We start from the raw sequence: 20,362 nt of genomic DNA, 5'->3' as shown, positions 1-20,362 counted from the left end.
AGTTCCTTTCCTTGTCTCACTTTTGATCCAGGCTTGCCTAGGTCCGCTTCCCTACGAGTTCTTCTTCAAGTGGGACGCGGACGAGCGGGCCTTCCTCTGGGGCCATTGTGTACGGTGGAGGACGTGGACCTGGGGGTAGCGCGGGAGGAGAGTCTCGTCCCGCCCATTGGCTCCGCCCGCTGTCTGGCAGAGAGTAAGCTCTCGGGATTGGCTTGGTGTCTGGAGGCCCCGCCCCAGCTCCGCCCCACGCCTTGGTCTCCGGGGATGGCTCAGGGGTGGGGTGTCCAGTGAGTGGTCTCCTCCTCCGCCGGGCGCTGCGGCGGCCTCCCGAGAGTGGCGCGGGACAGCCGGGCGGGCGTGGAGCTGTCTGCACGGTAATTGTCTAGTCCCCACGTCTCCGTGTCCTGAGATCTCGGTGGCTCCTTCCAGGGAGCGAGCTCTTAGGGCGATTCCACAGAGTCCCCGCCCGAGCCACCCCAGCCAGGGCAGCGTGTTTGTGTGTGTGTGTGTGTGTGTGTGGAGTGGGACCCGCGATCACGCGTGGCACGGGACGGCTGCGGTGACCTGAGTAGAGGAAGGAACGGGTCGCCCCGAGGTCGGGTACCGCTTGCTGGCCCCCCGGGCCCTGCAGCTGGGCGCGAGCCATCAGGGAGAAGGGACAGCCCTGGCTTCCAGCTGCTGTCGCCACTGCGGCCCTGAGCCAAGTAGGGATTTAAAGAGCAGTCCCTGGCTGGCCCGGGGCCCGGGAGGGAGCGGACTGAAGCTGATCCCAACCGGTGGGAGGTGCGTGCGACTGGCGCGGGATCCGGCCGGCTGTGGGACTCCGGAGCCAGGACGGCGACTAGAGCTACTTTCTCCTCTGCGTTCCTCGTCCCTTTCCCAGACCCCTGAGTGGCCGGCCAGAGGCCCGAGCCAGGAAGGGGTACAGGCATCCTGAAACAAAGCTTTGGATCTCTCGATCCCGGGTAGGCAGACTAGGGGTCACCCGAGAAGTGAACTCCACGGTGCGCGCTCGCCCTTGCCAGGTTCTCGCCGCTTTTTAAGAAGGGGTTGCTTGTTGGTTTGTTTATTTGGCTCTAGGGAAAAACTACTCACCGCATTGCTTTAAAGAACTATTTGTGTGTCCGCGGCTGCTGGCTTTTGCCGGGGGACGTCCAAGTCCTCCGCCTTTGTTGACAACAGACGTGTCCCTTATGCGCTGTGTGGAGCACTTTGCATTTATGTAATAACGTGGCGAAATCTAATAGCGTTGAAGGAGGCTTCTGAGTGAGGCTCCCAACATGAATCTTAGGGATTGCAGCTCTGGTATTTTGAATCAGAATTACAACAGATGGGGGCGGGGGGGAAAGAACATTGTGTCCTTATCTGTTTAAAAGTTGGTTTGTTGATGGTGGTGAGCTGTAGCTGCGTGTTACACAGAAGGAGGGTCATCTTTAACTTCTGCTAATTGTAAGAGCAAACTAGCGTCAGAGTTCCTAACCTGGAGAGTGCAGTTACTAAGGGTTACTAAAAAGTTGATCCCGAATCCCTAGGTTTTGTCTCAGGGATGGCGGAGGAGAATATCATCAGAGGGTACAAGTGAGCCTGTTCGGCTCAGTTTCCTGTTGGGGCAAATAGTTTCATATCCAGCTAACTTTTCTTCTTTTTAACATTTACCTTGCAAAAAAGGACTAAGATTCCAGATGGCAAATTCCATGAATGGCAGAAATCCTGGAGGTCGAGGAGGAAACCCCCGCAAGGGTCGAATTTTGGGGATTATTGATGCTATTCAGGATGCAGTTGGACCCCCGAAGCAAGCTGCAGCTGACCGCAGGACTGTGGAGAAGACTTGGAAGCTCATGGACAAAGTGGTGAGTTCAGTGTGTGTACGTACATGGCCTTGAACATGAAGGTGGTTTCTCCAGGTTCAGTCAATACATACGGTTAATCAGCATTGTTATGGTATTGATCTTTGTGATTTGTGTTGGGCCATTTTTCTTCAGCTTTGTGTTTGCAAAAGTTGCATACAGAGCAAAGATTTTTTTTTCTTTTAACCCTATGTCCTGCTTTTCAAGGCCCAAAGCCCCTAGATATTACTCAGATATCCAGAGGGTTTTTTTTGTTGTTGTTTGTTTGTTTGTTTAATCATTGGCTACTCTTGGTGGGTGTATGGTTTAGAAGTTTCTTTATTCTTATGTGGGGTTGCGTTGCTATTGGATAACAGAAGGCTAAAAACAAGCAAGTGAACACAAGTCTCTGGGGGAGCATGCTTAGGAACACCACATGTGTGATGTTGAACCATCCACTGGGGACAGGACCTGCGCTTCAGTAAGGAAGCAGCATTTAAAAGTTTCCATCTTTATTTGTGTCAGCTCATCTTCATTACACATGTGTGCTTTGTTTTGTGCTGCTTTTTCTTTTTGTTTTCCTTTGCTGTTCGCGGCATCATTATGGTTTCTTTTCCTCTACTGTTCAATTTTGAAGCAGGGAACCTTTTCGGTTGTACATTGTTTGTTGTGAAAGGAAACTGTATGCTGGAGGTTGTGTGGGGCTGAGAGCCTCAGAAACTTCTGTGGTTTCTGCTTGTTGCTTTTAGATGAACTCTAGTTTCACAAGAAGAAACCAAACTGGATGCCAGTTCTCAGAAAAGTCCAGTTAAGAGGGCAGTGTGAGCCCCTCACAGGGCCCTACTGTAAAGCTAGCTGTCTGAGGAGGCTGCTCTCCTCTCTACACCAACTCATACTTTATGAATTTTGAAGCAGTTGGGCTATGTTGCCTTTTAGATGTTTACAAAGATAAGGAAGAGCCACAGCTTGCTTGAAATCATCTGGTGCCGTTTCCCTTGGCTTTGGTTTGCTACTAAAGACAAAATTGGCTGCAAAGAAACCACTGAGTAGTAGTAGGAATCCTGGGAGCTGACACTATTTGCTTTATTCTCAAGTTTCCTTATGGTGGCTGTAGATGAGATAACTAAGCCATGGGCTTGTCATTGGATGGCCACTGGTGTCAAATGCAGCACCAGATTTTATTTATACACACACACACACACACACACACATACATACACATATTATATATATGTATATATCTATACACACACATACATACACATATTATATATATGTATATATCTACACACACACACACACACACACACACACACACACACGCACACACACACATACGTAAACCAGGTGAGTGGCCTTAGTTTTGGGCTCCAGTGTGACCTATTTAAGTTTCTGCCAAGTTTTTCAAATCACTATGTTAAAGTGCTCCAGACAGAATGATGTCATGATGTCAGACCGTTGCAACTTGCTGCTTGGGGTCGCATTTTGGTTTTCCGCACTGGACACTTAAGAATGAAGACCATGCAGCTGGAAAAATTGCATGTCTCTGGCGAGCACAATTTGAACTGCCTTTGCTTTTCTACAGAGTCTGCATTTGAAGGTCACCCTTAATGCCTGAGTCATTAGTTGGTGGTAGGAGAAGAAATGCAAGTTTTGTTCCAGTTTATCTGTTGCATAAGTGGACAACAGATGAGTCCAATTTCACTGGAGAGGTGGTCCCTCCATGGGATTCCTTGAGATGGGTGGCATTCGTATATTTGTGATTGAGGGCTAGAACATAAAATTAAGAAAAGATTTATATAAGGAAGTGGTGAGCAACAGTTAATGTCAAGTCATTAGTGAAAGAGTTAAAAGAGTAGTATGCTTAATTTTGTTGTATAACTGGTTGTCAACCTACACATTAACTGCTTCTAATTATTTCACCATAAGTTATAGTAAATGGATGGTTATTTGACAGCTAAACACCTGCCATTGTCTATTAACCTTTTGTGAGGTTAAATTTTACCTCTACAGTTGAGTCTGACACACAAGGAAGTTTCTTTCCCCAAGTCTGTACTTAGTGGGATGTGGGTGCCAGTGTTGGCAGAGGTGCAGCAATATGGCTTTCCATATTCATCTTCATTATTTGTCATAGATGACAACGTGAATGCATCTGTGGCTTTGTGAAGAAAACTTACATCATTTGTCATAAATACACTGGAAATTACTAATACTAATTGGCAACAGGTTATCGAAGGCTATAATGTAGTAGTCTTCCCCAACATGTGTTCATCTTCTCTTATTTGACAGAGATTAAGGGGGTTGCTTATCATATTAACATTATCTTATGATCCTTTCGGAACTTTATTACCAGTCCAAACATTACCATTTGATATATGACCTAGCTTTAGAGAAGTGGCTACAGTAGTGTGAGTTTGCTTTGTTAGTATAAAACAAAAACTTTCAGGGCTCATCGGATGTTAAGCAAAAGTCAGATTTAAGTGGGAAGTTGTTCACTTTTCTTTATGCAGCCCCTTCTTTGGGGGAGGTCTTCAAAGTACTGCTTTCAAGTAACTACTACATGACACAGACTCATTTTAGAGGGGCCAGTGAATCAGTCTTGGGGAGTAAGTGAATCATTTTTATCATTCCCTGCTTTCTAGAACTTAAGATGCTCAACTGAGAATTCAGTTGCAACTAATTGTTCTGTTTTCCCAGGGCAGGCATTCTTTCCAAGGTCACTAAGGAGAGGAGAGAGCAATTGTTCCTTGTGTGCTTTGTAAGATGTGTAATGTTTTGTAATCGGTAGCACAGAGTTCACGCAGTGCATGAACTGAGAAAACATCTAGTGGTGGATGCCAAGGTAGAGCACTGAGATAGCTCTCAGGCCTCAGCTTTTCCTAGGAGGCTAAGAGACTGACCCCCCCCCCCCCCACACTCCCTCCAAACCATCAGTTGGATGTCTTATTGATAACATTGACAGAACTATTGAATACGCATTTACCTTTAAATGCACACAAAATCAAATGTAGAATTTGCCCAAAAACTGTTACAGGATGGTTTCCTAAACACGTAATAAGCACTTACTGAGAATCTAGTGTGTATTACTAAGTGGTTAGTCCTAGGGAGACTAGGTAAGACATAGCCTATCTTTGGGAGGAGAGTATCAGAGTGGACATGAGTTGGTAATTGCCACACGAGTATGAAAAGGGCTGGGGTATAGACTCAAACAAAGCACAGTGGAGACACAGTGGAGGCTACTTACCTCATTCTGGACACTGGCTTTCTTTCTGGATTCTGCTGCCCCGGCCTTTTAGGAGTAGCATTACTGTACTCCTGTTGGAAATGCTGAAGCAAGGGTAAGGAAATGGTTGCTAATCGGTGTGGTTGGACTCATAATTTATTAATGTGAGGTTCCTGAGTGTGGTTTGCACAGAGTCTGAGCCAGGTGATGGAAACAGAAGAAACCATTTTCCTTCTAATAGATGCTAAATGCACTGAGTGTACATGGGTGCTTGAGAAATTAGAAAATAATTAATTGATGATAAAGAGCAAAGCAAGCTGGGTACCTGCCTATGCCTTTGTCTTGTTGCCATTGCCATTTATTTGAAGTTACATTGGTATGTAAGTGTTAAAAGCACTTAGGAAGTGATGTGACCATTTAGCATTTCACTGCTTTTTACCCATAGTGCACCACTTAGATTTGAAAGGATGTATTTTCTGTGTATAATTTCACTAGAATGAAATTTAAGGTTTGTCAATCAATGCCGCATAAATATTTTTTTAAATAATAGTAGCATAGCATTACTTCTTAAAAGTTGAAATTTTCATACATCCAAAAAGATTCTAGACGATTTAAAATACAGTTTCCCTTCCCTGATGAGTACTGGCTGTTAAAGCCACACTGAGCAGGTGGCTCCTCACCACTGGGTTACATCCCCAGGGTATTTTTGATTTTTTCCCCTTTGTTCTTTTGAGACAAGATCACTCTAAATTGCCCAGATTGCTTTTGAACTTACTCCTGTAGCTCAGCCAGCCCTTCAAGGTGGTTCTCCTGCCTCAGCCTCCAGAACAGCTGAGATAGTGATCCTGTATTATCAGGCAAAAAGGTTTCAGGTGCTAATCCTGACTGTTGATTTGCCAGTCTTTGATAAAGGGAATAACATTGAGTTATCCGTGTATTTTCCTGTCTTTCTTGAAGTCACTCATTAGTATAATCCTGGGCCCTATTAAATCTTGATTGGGTATAAGAACACACTGGCTGTTTGGGCAATTTTGCTTATCAAGGAATTAGCTTTTGAGTTTGTGCTGACTTAAATGGCACAATTCTCAAATTTGCTACTAGTGACACCCAGGAAAAGCTTTATTTGCTAAAGTGAAAGTTTTAAAGGTTACTGTCAAAAACAAACTTGGCCTATTGCTGTGATAGAAAGCAGGTACACAATGAAAGCTGGATTTGGTTAAACGTTTTTTAATTCTTAAAAAGTTTTAACATTTAGATTTTCCTTTCTTTCAAATTTTGTTTATATGCCATCGTTTCTTCTTCTTCTTTTTTTTCCACCCAAATTCTAGCTCTGACAGACATCATTTATAAATATTGTAATATCACACAACATGCTAAATATGTGCTATAATATGATGTACATACTGTATCTAGTATGTAGTGGCGGTGACTGTTGCTTACTGGAGGTAGAAGTTGGTGAAAGGTCATGTCCATGTGTTCTAGATGGTTTGAACTTGAGGGGCAGGAAAGCATACTTTTCTGAAGGAGTGAAAATTGTTGAGTAAAAGAGAATAAAATAGAATAGGGTGACAAGTTTTGATATTATCAAAGAGTTTGGATTCCAATTCTTTGGTTGTCATATAAATAAAATTTCTGAACATGGAGAGAAAAAATGTCAAGGATAGTCTTTCATATACTACCCTGCCGACTCTGAAGTTGGAGTAATGGTAAAGAAGAGTAGGGATCAGGAAAAATTAAAACAATGTAGGAAGAGTTAATAAAGACCTGCTCTAGAGACTTGACAGCTGTCTTAGCAAGTATATTGCAAAAAAAGCGGAAGGCTTTTGGAAGAAAAGCTATAGATCTCTGAGAATTGTGAGGGTTGGAGAATGAAAGAGAAGGTGAAGTGAAAGTGACTTGAGGTTTTCAGCCTAGTTGACTCTGAAGGCAGGGGAGCCCCTAATGAGATGGGGCACCGGAAGGGAAAGGCTGATCTAGAGGGCTGCTGTGTCTGTTTGCTTTGTGTTGAGTATAACCTACAAGAGAGATATTGATTTTGAAGTCTGAAAGTTGGGTACATAATTCAAAGAGAATTTGAAGCCAGGGACATCTACTTGGTAGATGTGTTCCTAGGCATAGCACCTTAAACTATAGCACTGTAAAGGTTTTATGATGCAGAGCAATAGTCAGAAAGAAAGGCAGAAAACCAGTCACGGGGAGGAGGAGGGGCATTTATTTAGAGGTAGCAAAGGGAAGAGAATTGTGAAGTAGACAAATGGAAAGGCAGACAAAGAATAGTTGTGTCCTGGATACAGAGTTAAGAGAATTCCTTCAAGTTTGTACGAAGCTAAAGTTAAGGAGAGAAACTAACAGGGTAAACGTAGGAAGTCATTGGATTTCCTAATCAGAGGCTGTTGTTGACTTTGGCTCATTAATTTCACTTGTGCCGGGGCGAGATTAGGTTGTGTATGGAGATTATTCTGTGGTCCTACAACTGTAACAACAGAGAAAAAGAAAGCTGTGATAGCTTTAGGACTTATTGAGGGTTGAACTTAATTTTAGTGTGTGTGTGTGTGTGTGTGTGTGTGTGTGTGTGTGTGTGTTCCCATCCATCTATGCATATGTAAAACAGAAATAGATACAAGTAGATGGAATAACTGAAGGCATTCTAGATTACAATGTGAAAGAGGAAACTATATAGAAGCAACTTGAAGGGTGGTTGACCTTGGCAGATAGGTATAGTTTCCATGTAGGCAAGAGGGAAGTGAGGCATACACACTTTGTGAGAATGTGTACATTTCCTGTTGGGTTGGCAAGAAGTAGTTTAAGATCACATTTGCAATGCTTAAGCCATATCTTCAAGTTGTATGTTATAGGCCAGTCTTTGAGCAATGCAGTAGGTAAATTATATAAATTGAAATGAAAGCCTGTTTCCTTTCTTTACATTAAAGATCATCTTAAATGCATGGTGTGACAATAATGGTGCTGCCATATCATTTTTATCTGCTCTGCTTCAGCATACTTAAGCTTTAGTTTTATGAAAGAAACTTTAGATAGTGTCAGACCAACAGGTATAGCTGAGTATGTTAACATTTAAGTAACTGTTAAGCTGAATCAAAGTATCACATGTGACCAATGAAATTGTCCTAAATATTCAAAGAAACTAGAACACTAGATGTAAGCTGACAAAAATAATGTCTGTCTTTAGCCATTCTCTTGTACAGAACGCCCCAGACTTAGCATAAAAAGTTTTTTCCAACTGAAAGAACTCTTTAAAAAAGTCATGACTTTAAGTGGTATAGCCAGTTCTTTTATCTTACTGTACTTTGCGTCCTTCTTGTTCAGCTCACGTTTAGGTGGTCATGTCGGTGTGACTTTACAGGCTTAGCGTTCCATGTTACTGGGAGACAGTCTCAGCACAGTGCTGATCCTCTGGCTCTTAAAGTCTTTCCGCCCTCTCTTCGGCAATGTTCCCTAAGTCTTGGGAGTGGAAGTGTTTTAGGCATGTAAACAGTAGGACTTGCCCAGTGACAAACGCTCCACCTTGAAAATGTGCATATAGCATTATGTGGACTCAATGGGTTATACGTAAGAATATATACATATGTATATGTAGGTACATCTATGAACACAACAACAACTGATGAGAAAAGAAGTTATGAATTTGAAGAAGAGTTGGTGGGGATATATGGGAGAGTTTGGAGGGAGGAAAAGGAAGGGAGAAATGTAATTAAAATACTATCTAAAAAAGAGAGGGGAAATATGTGGGTTTGGGGGGTTTAGCTCAGTGGTGGTAGAACATTAGCTTAGCCCGAGTGAGAGCCTGGGTGCAGTCCCCAGCACCCACGTGTGAACACAACATACATGCTTGGCTTCGAGATTAAGTGAGTTGTTTCAGTGTCATTGAATGTCCATGAAATGAAGTATGTTTTAGAATCAAAGTTGTTTACACTATAGACACCATTGCTTATCACTGACACTTTTATTTGGTTCTGTAAAACTTCTTTCATAGGTTTGGGAGTTGGTTCCAACCTTATTTGCAAGGTATGCTAGCTGATCTAAAACCTCATTATTGCTTTTTGGCTGGAAATTTTCTTTTAAGACAGAGCCAAAAATCTTTAAATGCAACATTCCAGGAGTAATTAATAGTTTGAAACATTTTTTGTTCCAATATTAAATTCTGTTTTTATGTGTCTGCCTTTGCTCTGATATAATTGAAAATGTCTAAATGTATAATTACATTTGTCTGTGTTTATTGAAATACATACAGCATGCATATGATAAACAACTTTATGTATATGAATCAACATAGACTACATAAACAGAGGGTCTCCATCAACAGCTTTAAATATAATTAAATACAAGTGTCAGTTTTGTAGAACTGTGGGTGATTGACTGATCCTTAAGTCAGTCATCTGGAAACTGAGGCATAGCCCCTACCAGGTTGCATGTCCATGCTTTAATGCACTCATGTCACAATGAGAAAGTTGCTTTTGGTGTTTTTTAAGGTTTTTAAGGACTTCCCTTATAAGTCCAAAAATCCTTGGGTCAATGATAGACTTTTATTTTATTTTATTTTTTATTTTTATGGCCTAGAGTTTTCAACCTAATTTGAAACCTGAATCATTTTCTTATCTGGTTAAAAATAATAGAGTGATGATATTAACCAGTTCTTTTAGTTATCAGTCACAGCCTTAAAATGTCCTTCATTTTATAATATAATGTGGGTGTATTTCTTTCTGAAAGCTCTGTTATTTAGCCACCAGGTCTCATTGTAGGGTGCAGCTCAGATATTTCTACAAGAATGCTAACCTTGTGGTAAGCTTCATTTTTTCCCCTTAATACACTGTTTTTAGAAAGGCTATTTTTCTTTCCCTGGCTCTGCAGTTCCCTGCACATAGCAAGCACTCAATAAATATTTATTGGATGGAATTGAATTTGACCTGCTTAGAAGTCATAGTCCCGGGGTAGGATTATTCATTTTGGACAGGAGCGGTCATAAATCAAAGAGTTTAGTAGTAATCCAGCTGATGAACTGAACACTCAGAGGCATGCAGGAGCTCAGCTCTGTCAGTTCTGCTTCCTCTTGTGCAAACTTGGAAAGCAGGCTAGTTTTCAGAGTCTTGGTACACCGACTCCCTCCAGCCTTTCTCAGCTTTCCTGTGCTCCCCCTCTTTAGCACAGCTGCACTTGCCCCTTTCCTCATCCAGGTGTCTCCTAAGCCTTTACTTAGTGGTTTAGCTGGATTATTTCTTTCTGCAAGTGGAAGCGTGCTTCTCTTGACACTGGCTCTTGGGAATGGGACTGAGCTGCTGCCCTTCTGCTCTGGAGCTTTGCAGGGTCCTTCATCACAGTTCTGAGTTTTGTGATTCTTACAGGCCCCTGCCTCTCCCAGTAGACACTCCGGGAGCGCAGGTCTGTGATTTACCTACTCCGTTGCCTCTCCTCTGCCTGAAACAATGCTTGGCATGCATACTTAACTTTCCTTGAAGTAACAAATGGGCCATGAAGCTCATGTAAATCTGAAAACGGAATAAAATACAAATGGAAGTGAGTTTAGAAGGGAATCATTAATTATATGCCTAATTCTAATTCAATTGTAGTATAGGCAGGAAGAAAAGGAGCCCCGGATTCAGAAGATGCTGGCCCTCATGTTGGATTAATGGGTTTTTAACTGTCCCTTAATCTTTGTAGTTCTTAGCATGGTAAATCCGGAAATGAATGGATTGGATGAGATCTTTCCTAGGATCCCTTGGAGCAAGCATCACATTGCTCCTTAAGTTAATTATATAGAACGAGGTCTTGTTTGCCAGACTCCTTAAGGCAGGAAGTATGTTCTGCTCATCCGTAATTTCCTGGCACGGAGCTCAGAACCTGCTGTATGGGAGTTATTCAGAGAGTTTCGTCCTTTAATCAAGCAGTGCGTTCCCACATGAAATTAAAATTGGAAAAAAAAAAAGCAAGTGAGAAAAATGTCATGTAAAGAGTAGTGAAGTAGATACCCACAATACTGGAAAGTATATACCAAAGAACACGTACTTGGAATGTCTGAAATATATGTGATGTTTTTCAGTAAGTCTTTAACAAATTAACCAGTGGAACAAATGAACTTGAAGCTGCCCTCTTTACAAGTTAATAATCTGTTCAGCCTGTGACGTTTCACAAGGACATATTGCTAAAATTCAGCTGTGTTCACCATAAGAGGTTGGTGATATTTTTGACATTCAACTATACTCAGGGTAGCCTTTGGTTTCCAGAACCGAAAAACTGGAGGTGATAAGATGGTTCCCTGGGTAAAGATGCTTGCAGGCAAGCCTGTGACCTAAACTTTATCCCTTATCCCACATGCTGGAAAGAGAGCACTGGCTCTATCCAGTTGTCCTCTGACTTCCACACACATACCATCGCATATGCACACACACACACACACACACACACACACACACACACACACACACACACACCCCACAGCTTCTATGTAATCTGTGTAAGCTCTGTCAGCTCTTTCTTTCTACAGAAAAAAAAGGTATTAATTGGTATTATTTAATAAAGAGAGTCTATCTGACCCTTGCCTAGAAATGTCTTGAGGATTAAGGCAGTGTTCTTATATTTAAGTCAAACTCTTATCTCTGGGTTGTTAATTGCATACATATGGAACTTAATTATGAAAATTAAGCAAACTGCTCTTTATATGATAAATATGTGTGATATTATGTATGATATATGATAAATTTATATGAAGTATATATGTATGTATGTATGTATGTATGTATGTATATATGTATGTATGTATGTGTGTGGTTCTGTCATTAAAGGCTCCGCTCACAATTTAAAAGACAAAAGTGTGTGTGTATGTGTGTTTGTACACTGAGTCTTTTCAATCAACTAAACCTGTTTATTTATTACTTGTGAACTATGTGCTAAAATGTTCTTGTCTTAGGAACTGTGTACACAGTGGGAGAAAATGGGATAATGCGACAGGTCATTGTGAGAATTAGTTTTGTTAAAGGTCGACACCTGACAATTTAAGCTGGATTTTGTTGTTGTTGTTGGTTTTTTGTTTTTTTTTTTACAAAAATACATAACAATATTTTCACATTAGAAAATATGATAGTCTGAGGGTTGTTTATTTCATTGATTATTGACAGGTTCACCCCTTTCTTTTTGTGATAGCACTTTTTGTGGGTGGCCCGGGGCAGGTGTTGAAACCTGAAACCATTGTCATTTCGAGGGTCCCCATTAAAATAAAAAAACAAACAGCAGCAGCCACAAAATTCCAGCAAATTAAATTTTGGAAATGCTCCCAAGATCACACTACTGTCTGACATGCTGCCTCTTGCTCTCAGTCTCTTCTCTTACCTACACGCACTTCCTAGCCTGGTTTCCATGACGCCATTTGGATAGCATGTTGAAGTGGCCCTTCCTGCCTCCACAGCGGGATAGTCAATGTTATGATACTTATGTGTTCTTGAAACCACATTAACATTTTTTTCATTAAAAATTGTGTATCTTTAAGGTTTATACCACAACATCTTGATATACCTCCGTAGTGAAAGAGGTATTGTAGTCAAAGGAGTAAAGATGTCTGCCTTGTTTTGTGGTCAGAGTGTCTACAGTCCTTTTCCCTAGCGACTTCGGTGATACTGCTGACTGCGGCCCTGATGCTTAGGATTACATCCCTAGACTTGTGCATCTGCTTTCACTTTACTTTGTCCCCTTTGACCTTCTTCCCCCACTTTCTCTTCTCCTTAAGCCTTATGGCTATTATTCAACTTTCTGTCTACTTATTTCCCGTCTTCGTTTTTAGATTCTGTATATAAATGAGATCACACAATATTCTTTTCTTTCTGCCTTATTTCAGACTGCTGACCACAATATCTCTATTTATGGAACTGACTGCATGCTTTGCATATAAAGTCTCTAAACCCATACCGAATGTCTCTGGAACTCAGCTTCCTATTTGCCAGGTTGCAGAAATGTCCTTTGGCCACACCACCAAAACTGAGGCTCAGTATGATGAGAAGGAAGATGATGTTCATTTATTGTGTTTTAAATACCTTGCTCTGAAATCTTTTATAAAAACAAAACATACACAAAACTTAGAGCAAGGCCACATATGAGCTCCCCGGGACCTTATGCGACCCTGACGTAATAGATCCCCCTGCAGGTGGACATTCAGCTTGTCCCCAATGCTGCACTCCTACCTGTGAACACAATACGCAGTTCCCAAAGAGCATTTTAAAGTGAATGAAGTGGTGGGTTCCCAATACCCAAGTCACAGGGACAGCATGAACTGGCCTTTATTAATGGCCAAGTCATATTAACATGTAAAAGTGAATGCAGTATAGATTTTTTGGGAGGGGGGGCAGAAAGTATTTTCAGTTCTGCAGGCAGCACTTAACTCTTCAACGCTCCAGTGACTGGGTGGCACCTGGTGGAATGACTGAACGCTCTGCATCACATATTTATAGGCCTGGTAGACACTGAGGGAGAAAGGCTTGTTTAGACCTGACATCCTGTTTAACTGCTTGATAACTCAGTTCTTAAAGGTACATATCTCTCAACAATTCTCCTCAGGGTTCAGAAACAATGCGTCCAAATAGTAATTAAAATCTGTGAAACGGCTTTAGCCACGAACTTAATAGAGTAAAATAGCATTTTCTATTAGATTTTCACTGGCTGTGTGCTATCATTAAAAGAAGATTGATGTTACAAGGTGATGAGTGCTTGCTACACTGTGTGCATTAGGGCGTTATAGGAAAGATACTCAAGACATGCAAAGTAAAAATGAGGGTGGGATACAGGAAAGCACATGGAGTAAGAGAATAGGGTTGGAGTGAGAGAAAATTATTTGTTGGTGCTTTGTAAACTGTAAAATTCTATCACAGATTCCATTATGGAAAAGAAAGGGGTCACATTATCACTTTTCTTTTCGTTCCTATAAAATATTTTTTCTTTTTTTGTTTTTAGGTAAGACTGTGCCAAAATCCCAAACTTCAGTTGAAAAACAGCCCACCATATATTCTTGATATTTTACCTGATACATATCAGCACTTGCGGCTTATATTGAGTAAATATGATGACAACCAGAAGCTTGCCCAGCTGAGTGAGAACGAGTACTTTAAAATCTACATTGATAGTCTAATGAAGAAGTCAAAGCGAGCCATCCGGCTCTTTAAAGAGGGCAAAGAGAGGATGTATGAGGAGCAGTCGCAGGACAGGTGAGTCCACCGAAGACGTATGCCCGTCACTACTGCGTGTTCTTTATGTTGCTTTTTATCTCAGAATTAACAGAAGTGCATGCGTATGTTCTGGGGAATATGTCCTTTCCTTGTGTATTTACTATCCGCATTGCTGAAGTATGGCAAAAGTTGAGGTGAAAGGCCGAATCTGAGGCAATGACCTTGCTTTTGTATAGACTACTTTTTAGAGTACTTTGAGTTTCACAGGAATACTGCTCCCCCTCCTTCCTCCCAGGCAAATGGTCTCCTCTAGTTCCGTCTTTTATATGAACTTTCCTGAAGACATGTGAATAAGCACTTCTTCTTCCCAGATAGAAACAGTCTTACCCACGTCCAGCTTGGCAGATTAGTGTGATTATTGGGGTGTATATATCGAGGTTGGGTGACAGCAGTCAGGAGAGCCTCACTGCAAAGTCTCGCTACTGTGGGTGATGGCTCTGAAGCTGTATTTCTAGCATCTTCAGTTAACCTTCCTCTTCCTACATCATTCCCTTCCCTCCCCCCAGTGCCAAGGGCCATGGGTGTAGGAGGCAGCGGCAGGCGGTTTATCAGGTGAGCAGCCAAAGGTCTGGTGAGCCCTCTACCTCACAGTATGAGAAAATGTCAAAAAAAAAAAAAAAAAAAAAAAGAGCCCCATTTCTATACATGTAGCTATCACTGTCTGGTTTCTCTTGACATCACTGTGGGGTCAATGAATTGTGTAGATCGCCAAAGCAGTATCAATTCTGTGATGGGTATGGCCATTTTCAGCCTTGAGAATGGAGCTTCACCACAATACCATCTTTGCGTTAATATGGTACACACTACCATAAGTGAATCAGTGTTGATCAGTTTGTAGTAGGGTTCACTGTTTTTATTGTTGTATGGTTCATAAATATATACTTGTTATGTATCTACCCATACTTCATTAAAAACTCCCTATCTTGAGCTAGATAATTGGCTCAGTTGTTAAAGGCTAAAGCTTACAACCCAAAGGGCAAAAGTGTTCTATGTTCAACCTACACAGTATGCAATAAGAGACTTTTCAGACTGGCCTCCTGCTGGTCTTTTGATGGCTCCATAGCCCCCTTTTTATTTAATGGATTATGACATTGTATGCTTATATCACAGTTTGTTTTTACGCTTACTCTAGTCTTGAAAGGTACCTTGTTGCCTAAAACTTTTGGCTACTATGTAGCCAAAAATCTGCATAAATACTTACAAGCACGGTTGTTAGATTATATGACTTGCCTGTGTTTAATGTTGCAAATTGTAGACTTTCCTAGTGACTGTATTGTTTTTCATTCCCACCAATAATGAGTGAGATTTCTTGATGCTTATCTACATCAGCATCAGGTGTTGGAGATACTGAGCTTCAGATTCACTTTGAATCTGTTGGTGGAGTAGCTCTGAGTAGCTGTTGCTTCCGTGTCCATACTTTGACCATTAAATGAGAAACTGGCTACGGAAAGACTGATAGGACACTAATTTCAGTCCTATCTTTATAGTTAGGGTGTATTCCTTCTCTCATTCTGTCTCTGTCGGTCTCTGTCTCTCTGTCCATCCTTCTCCATCTCTGCTCCACCCGCAATTTACAAGATAAGATCTCATGACCTTCGGATGGCCTAAAACCTTGTTGTTTATTTCATTTTTAAATATTCATTTTGTGTGCATGGGGATTTTTGCCTGCCTGTCTGGTGAAGGGGTCAGATTCCCTGGAACTGGAGTTCCAGACAGTTGTGAGCTGCCATGTAGGTGCTGGGAATTGAACTCGGATCCTCTGGAAGAGCAGCCAGTGATCTTAACTGCAGAGCCATCTCTCTGGTCCTGGTCTCAGACTTTCTATGCAGTCATGAACTGCCTTGAACTCTTGATCCTCTCGCCTCCACCTCCTGATGCTATTGGGATACCACTGTGACTCTCCATGGCCCCCAGTCCTTGGGAGCATTTACAGAGTGCAAAGTCGAAGAGAGAGTGTTACAGAGAAAAGGAGGCATGATCAAAGTGATCTTTGTGTCCGCCTCCATTCCTAGGTAGGCTTTATACTAATTCTCCAGGTTTCTAGAACAGATGCCTTTCCTGAGGGGCGTTTCCTCTTTAGATGACTGATAGTCTTCCTTAAGGGTGGGGACAATACCATGTCCCTTCTTTATCAGAACATTTCCTAAGGCGATAGTAGTCAGTAAGATTTTGGTGGCTGTTTAGAATGTCATGTGTCCCCTTGAGGCCAAAGATAGGATTCAGATCACATTCTTTTGACCAATTAAGTTCTCCCAATTGCCATTCCTGTTTTTCAGGATGTTGACAGGCTTTCTCACCAGTGACCTCCAGACCTGCCAATATCTAAATATTTACTTAAACCAGGATATTAACCTTCTGTAGCCAGGACTCTTTATTGCGTTGATGTTTGTAGTCTGGCTCTTTTAGTTTTTGAGTTTCAATATCTCTCTTAGCGAGGTAACAGAAATGATATTTTTTCTCTTTTCTAACCTACTTTAAATTTACCTAGAATATTCACTTATAGGAAAAGGATTTCCAGCTGGAAAACTGGTATGGACTAAGATACATAATGTCTTAGCGTTGGCTGAATCAATTTACCTCTCAGAATTTGAGTTCTGTAAATTTGAAAATCATTTAAGACACATGCAATATTTCTTTAATGTCAGAAAACATAACTTTATTTGCTTTGTGATGGTTTAGGGTTTTATAATGGAAAATCGAGTTATCTAGGTATGTAGGTTCTGAATGTGTAAGAGCTGGCCAAGCAAATACACAGAGCATATAAAATCATCAAATTCAAGCATAGCAAAGCCCTCTGCCAAACGTAAAATGGCATAAATGTTTATTTCCAGCGTTTTCTAGCTCATTCACAGTCCTAATGTACCCATAGAGTATAACCGATTATGTAACTCTGTGCTCTTCCCTTAATGTTCTTGGAAGACAGGTTCTGTCTTTAGGGCAGTGAATTTCCTGGTTGCCTTTCACTTCCAAGGCTCAAAGACTCTCCAGAGCCATCAATGAGATGTGGAATTGTCGCAAGGTTCGGAGAGACAATAGGGGTTGCTATGCTTACCCACTTTATAAGATGGCCTAAAGGTTTTGGAATCCAGATGTTGGCATAAAACCCATAATTTTCACATAGTATTTGTATCTCTTGTCTTAAAAAAAAAAAAAAAAAAAGACAAAAAACCAAAACATTACCAGCACCACCACCACCAAACCCCCTAAATTATTGCTTTTACAAGTGTCATCGTGATTCCTATTTAGGTATAAATAACCACCTAGTCCTTGGCATTCTAGTTAAGTCACTGAATGCTGTCAGGATGCCAGTCAGGTTGTAACTCTTAGGTCTAGCACTTTGAGTAGAAGTGATGTTTTAATTGATGTGGTAAACTTGTGTCCCACTTGTATGTCTTCCAAAGAAACTTGAAGCATTTTCTAATTCAGCAGACATTTTATAATATCCACTACATCAACTATTTTGTATTTGTAGCTTTGATTGTCAAAAAAACTCACAGGACACATAAGTTTTTGTTGACTATGTTTAGGGTTCCATAGACAGTGGTAGATCACATAAGACTGTCTGGTATGACTAGACAACTATGTAAACTTCATTTGTACCTCTTAACATTCCAAGTCAATTTAATTATTCTGTCTTGAAAATCGACTGTAAGAGGAAGTAGAATAGTTTATATTCGGGGATATCATATTCCATAATCTGATTTTATTATCGTTCATGACCTCTTTTTTTAAATGGTCTATAGCCGACCCTTTAAAGTACAAAGTTTCCTGTGCTAAATAATTATCTAATGAAAAATTTTAATGTACCATTGACATATGTACCAAGGACATAGTGACTTCTGATTTGTGTCTCTCAGGCACTCATCTTGTGCACACTCACTGCTCAGCCTCCTTGGAGTCTTAAGTGCAAAGTGGTTTGAGGTATATTATTGCACATGGAGCGCTGGGGCACTTAGCTTTGTAGAACCTCATAGAAATGTCTGAGAATGTTCTCATGGAAGATTGGCCACTGACTATACTGTTCAGTAGAATGACCAGTGATCACATCAGACATATTGTTATTGGGAATCATATAAACCCTCTGGGCTGTCCCCTTTGATCCTGCAATGACTCAATGGGAACAGCAATATTATTAAGTTGATAATGAAGATAGTCATTTGGAGTTCAACAGCCTAAGCCAGGACTGCTACAGTGAGATTCGCTTCTTTATTGGATAAAGCTGTGTTGGCTGAGTGCCTGTGTCAAGATGTTCAATGTCCATGTATCTGTTGTGTCAATAATGCATTGTATTTCTTTCTGCCTTGATCTTAAAATTAAATTTAAATAAAAACATTGGGGAGGGGCAGAGTGTGTGAGGGGGAGACTGGGAGGCGAGGAGGGGCGCTGCAGTCAGGATGTAAGTTGAATAAATAAATAAATACACCATTGGTTATCAGTTCTGAAACTGGCGTCTTAGTTGATAGCTGCTAAAGAAAGTGGTCTGACTACACTCAGTGTGAAATATGTAGAACAAATACATGTTGAGTAAGTGGACAGCTTTCATTGTTTTTCTTTGTTAGTACTATAGAGAAAGTGAGGTAGAAATTATAGCTAGGTAAGTGCACATGCTACCAAACTGACATTTAAGGCACAGTGAAAACCTATTGCCTTGAGAATTGGCAGAGCGATGGTTTCTGACAGAGAAAAGGCATGTGCAGGCAATGGGGCAGAGGGCACATCCCCCTCTGGGTCACTTTTCTCATGTGTTATTTACTGATGTATTAGAGAAACAGTTAAACCTCACCTGGGTGAGTTGATGTGTCTCCAGGTGGGTGTTTAACCCATCCTGAGTGGGCATTTCTGGGAAGAGAGTTACAGCGTACTGTGGGACACAGGTTGCATGTGAGTGTGCATGGTGGGTAACACGGATTCATAGAGACATCTACTTGGGGCACGGGAAAAGGAGACATTGGCTTGGGTTGCTTTTGGGGACGTTAAAGTCATAAGAGACTGAGAACAATTTCTGCTGATCAATGCTACAGCCTTTTCCTCTGTGATTTTACTGGCAGTTTCTTCAGTTATCTGTTTTCATAGGAAATTTTAGTTAATGTTAGTAAAGTAAGCACTAATGAGCTGCTGTCCAAAGGCCTGCCTGGAGAGTCATGGAGGATGGTCTAAGAATATGATTTTAGGAGTTACGCCAGTGAACCTGGTCCTTATAACCCTTCCCTCCCACATGCCTCCCTACGGAAGCAAAACCCAAAGTTAACTCAGGTGAGGAGAAATAGCTCTGCATTTGCAAGGCTGTGCGTGGAGAAAGTAAAGGCTTTAAAGAATGCACACGGAGACAAGATGTTGCCTTACTGATACCATTCCAAGGCCTCTCTTTCGTTCTTTGTCCTCCTCCCATTTTGTAGAAGACAAATCCATTCTCAGAGAAAACGGAGCAGGAGCAAGTGCCTGTATAGAAGGGAGCAGTATTATCATGTTTCATGCTTATTAAGGCCCAATGGGAGTGTATTTCAGCATAGAGAAGCTAATCCATTGAGAAGCTAGCCTTTATTTGAAACTGCAGAAACATCAGGCAGATTTTTTTTGTTGTTGTTGTTGACTGACTAAGCTGAGCAAAGGAAAACCTGCTATCTGCTGTGTTAGTACACTACCCTTTCCCTCACAGACCTGCTACCACTGTGCCTGCTTCTATACCCAGGCTGTGATATCCCAGATAGCTAACCAGAACGTTTTGGATCTGATCTTTTAAAGAGAAACAGTTAAGCTAAAAGTTGCATTAGAAAAAAATTAAAGCAGAGAAAAATAAAAACAAGACAAAACAAAACCCCTAAAAACCAATAGAACCCCTTCAGTACCCCCAAGTAATAATAAACACAACGCCACAGACAAACTTACTTCATTTACTCATACTATTGCATGACATCATGTTTTGAGCAAAGAGGAATATGATGTGTGTTATGTGTAAACGTAGGTCAGGCATGGTGACCACACCTGTGATTCTAGCACTGGCTGAGGCAGGAGAATATTTGCCTGGTATCAGACGCCTTCTGTTCTGTTAAATGTCTATTACTTAACAGTGCATGAAAGAGAATGGCTTTATT

The 20,362-nt window shown here is 41.2% G+C and overlaps 1 protein-coding gene across 2 annotated transcripts in view; it reads left to right on the top strand.

Moving 5' to 3' along the window:
* Positions 1 to 243: 243 nt before the first annotated feature.
* CBLB (Cbl proto-oncogene B) overlaps positions 244 to 20,362 on the top strand; it is a 178,444-nt gene continuing 158,325 nt past the window's right edge. The window contains exons 1-3 of one of the 2 annotated variants that reach the window (XM_084802238.1): positions 244 to 374; positions 1,669 to 1,850; positions 13,999 to 14,249. In XM_084802238.1, the coding sequence (XP_084658364.1) occupies positions 1,683 to 1,850; positions 13,999 to 14,249 (419 nt within the window). In that variant the 5' untranslated portion in view covers positions 244 to 374; positions 1,669 to 1,682. Of the gene's footprint in view, positions 375 to 949; positions 966 to 1,668; positions 1,851 to 13,998; positions 14,250 to 20,362 lie in introns of those variants that run through there. The other variant, XM_084802239.1, reaches the window with a different exon arrangement.

Source organism: Acomys minous (assembly GCF_964271855.1).
Source record: "Acomys minous genome assembly, chromosome: 11".
Classification (NCBI taxonomy): Eukaryota; Metazoa; Chordata; class Mammalia; order Rodentia; family Muridae; genus Acomys; species Acomys minous.
This window is presented reverse-complemented; position numbering and strand designations above follow the sequence as displayed.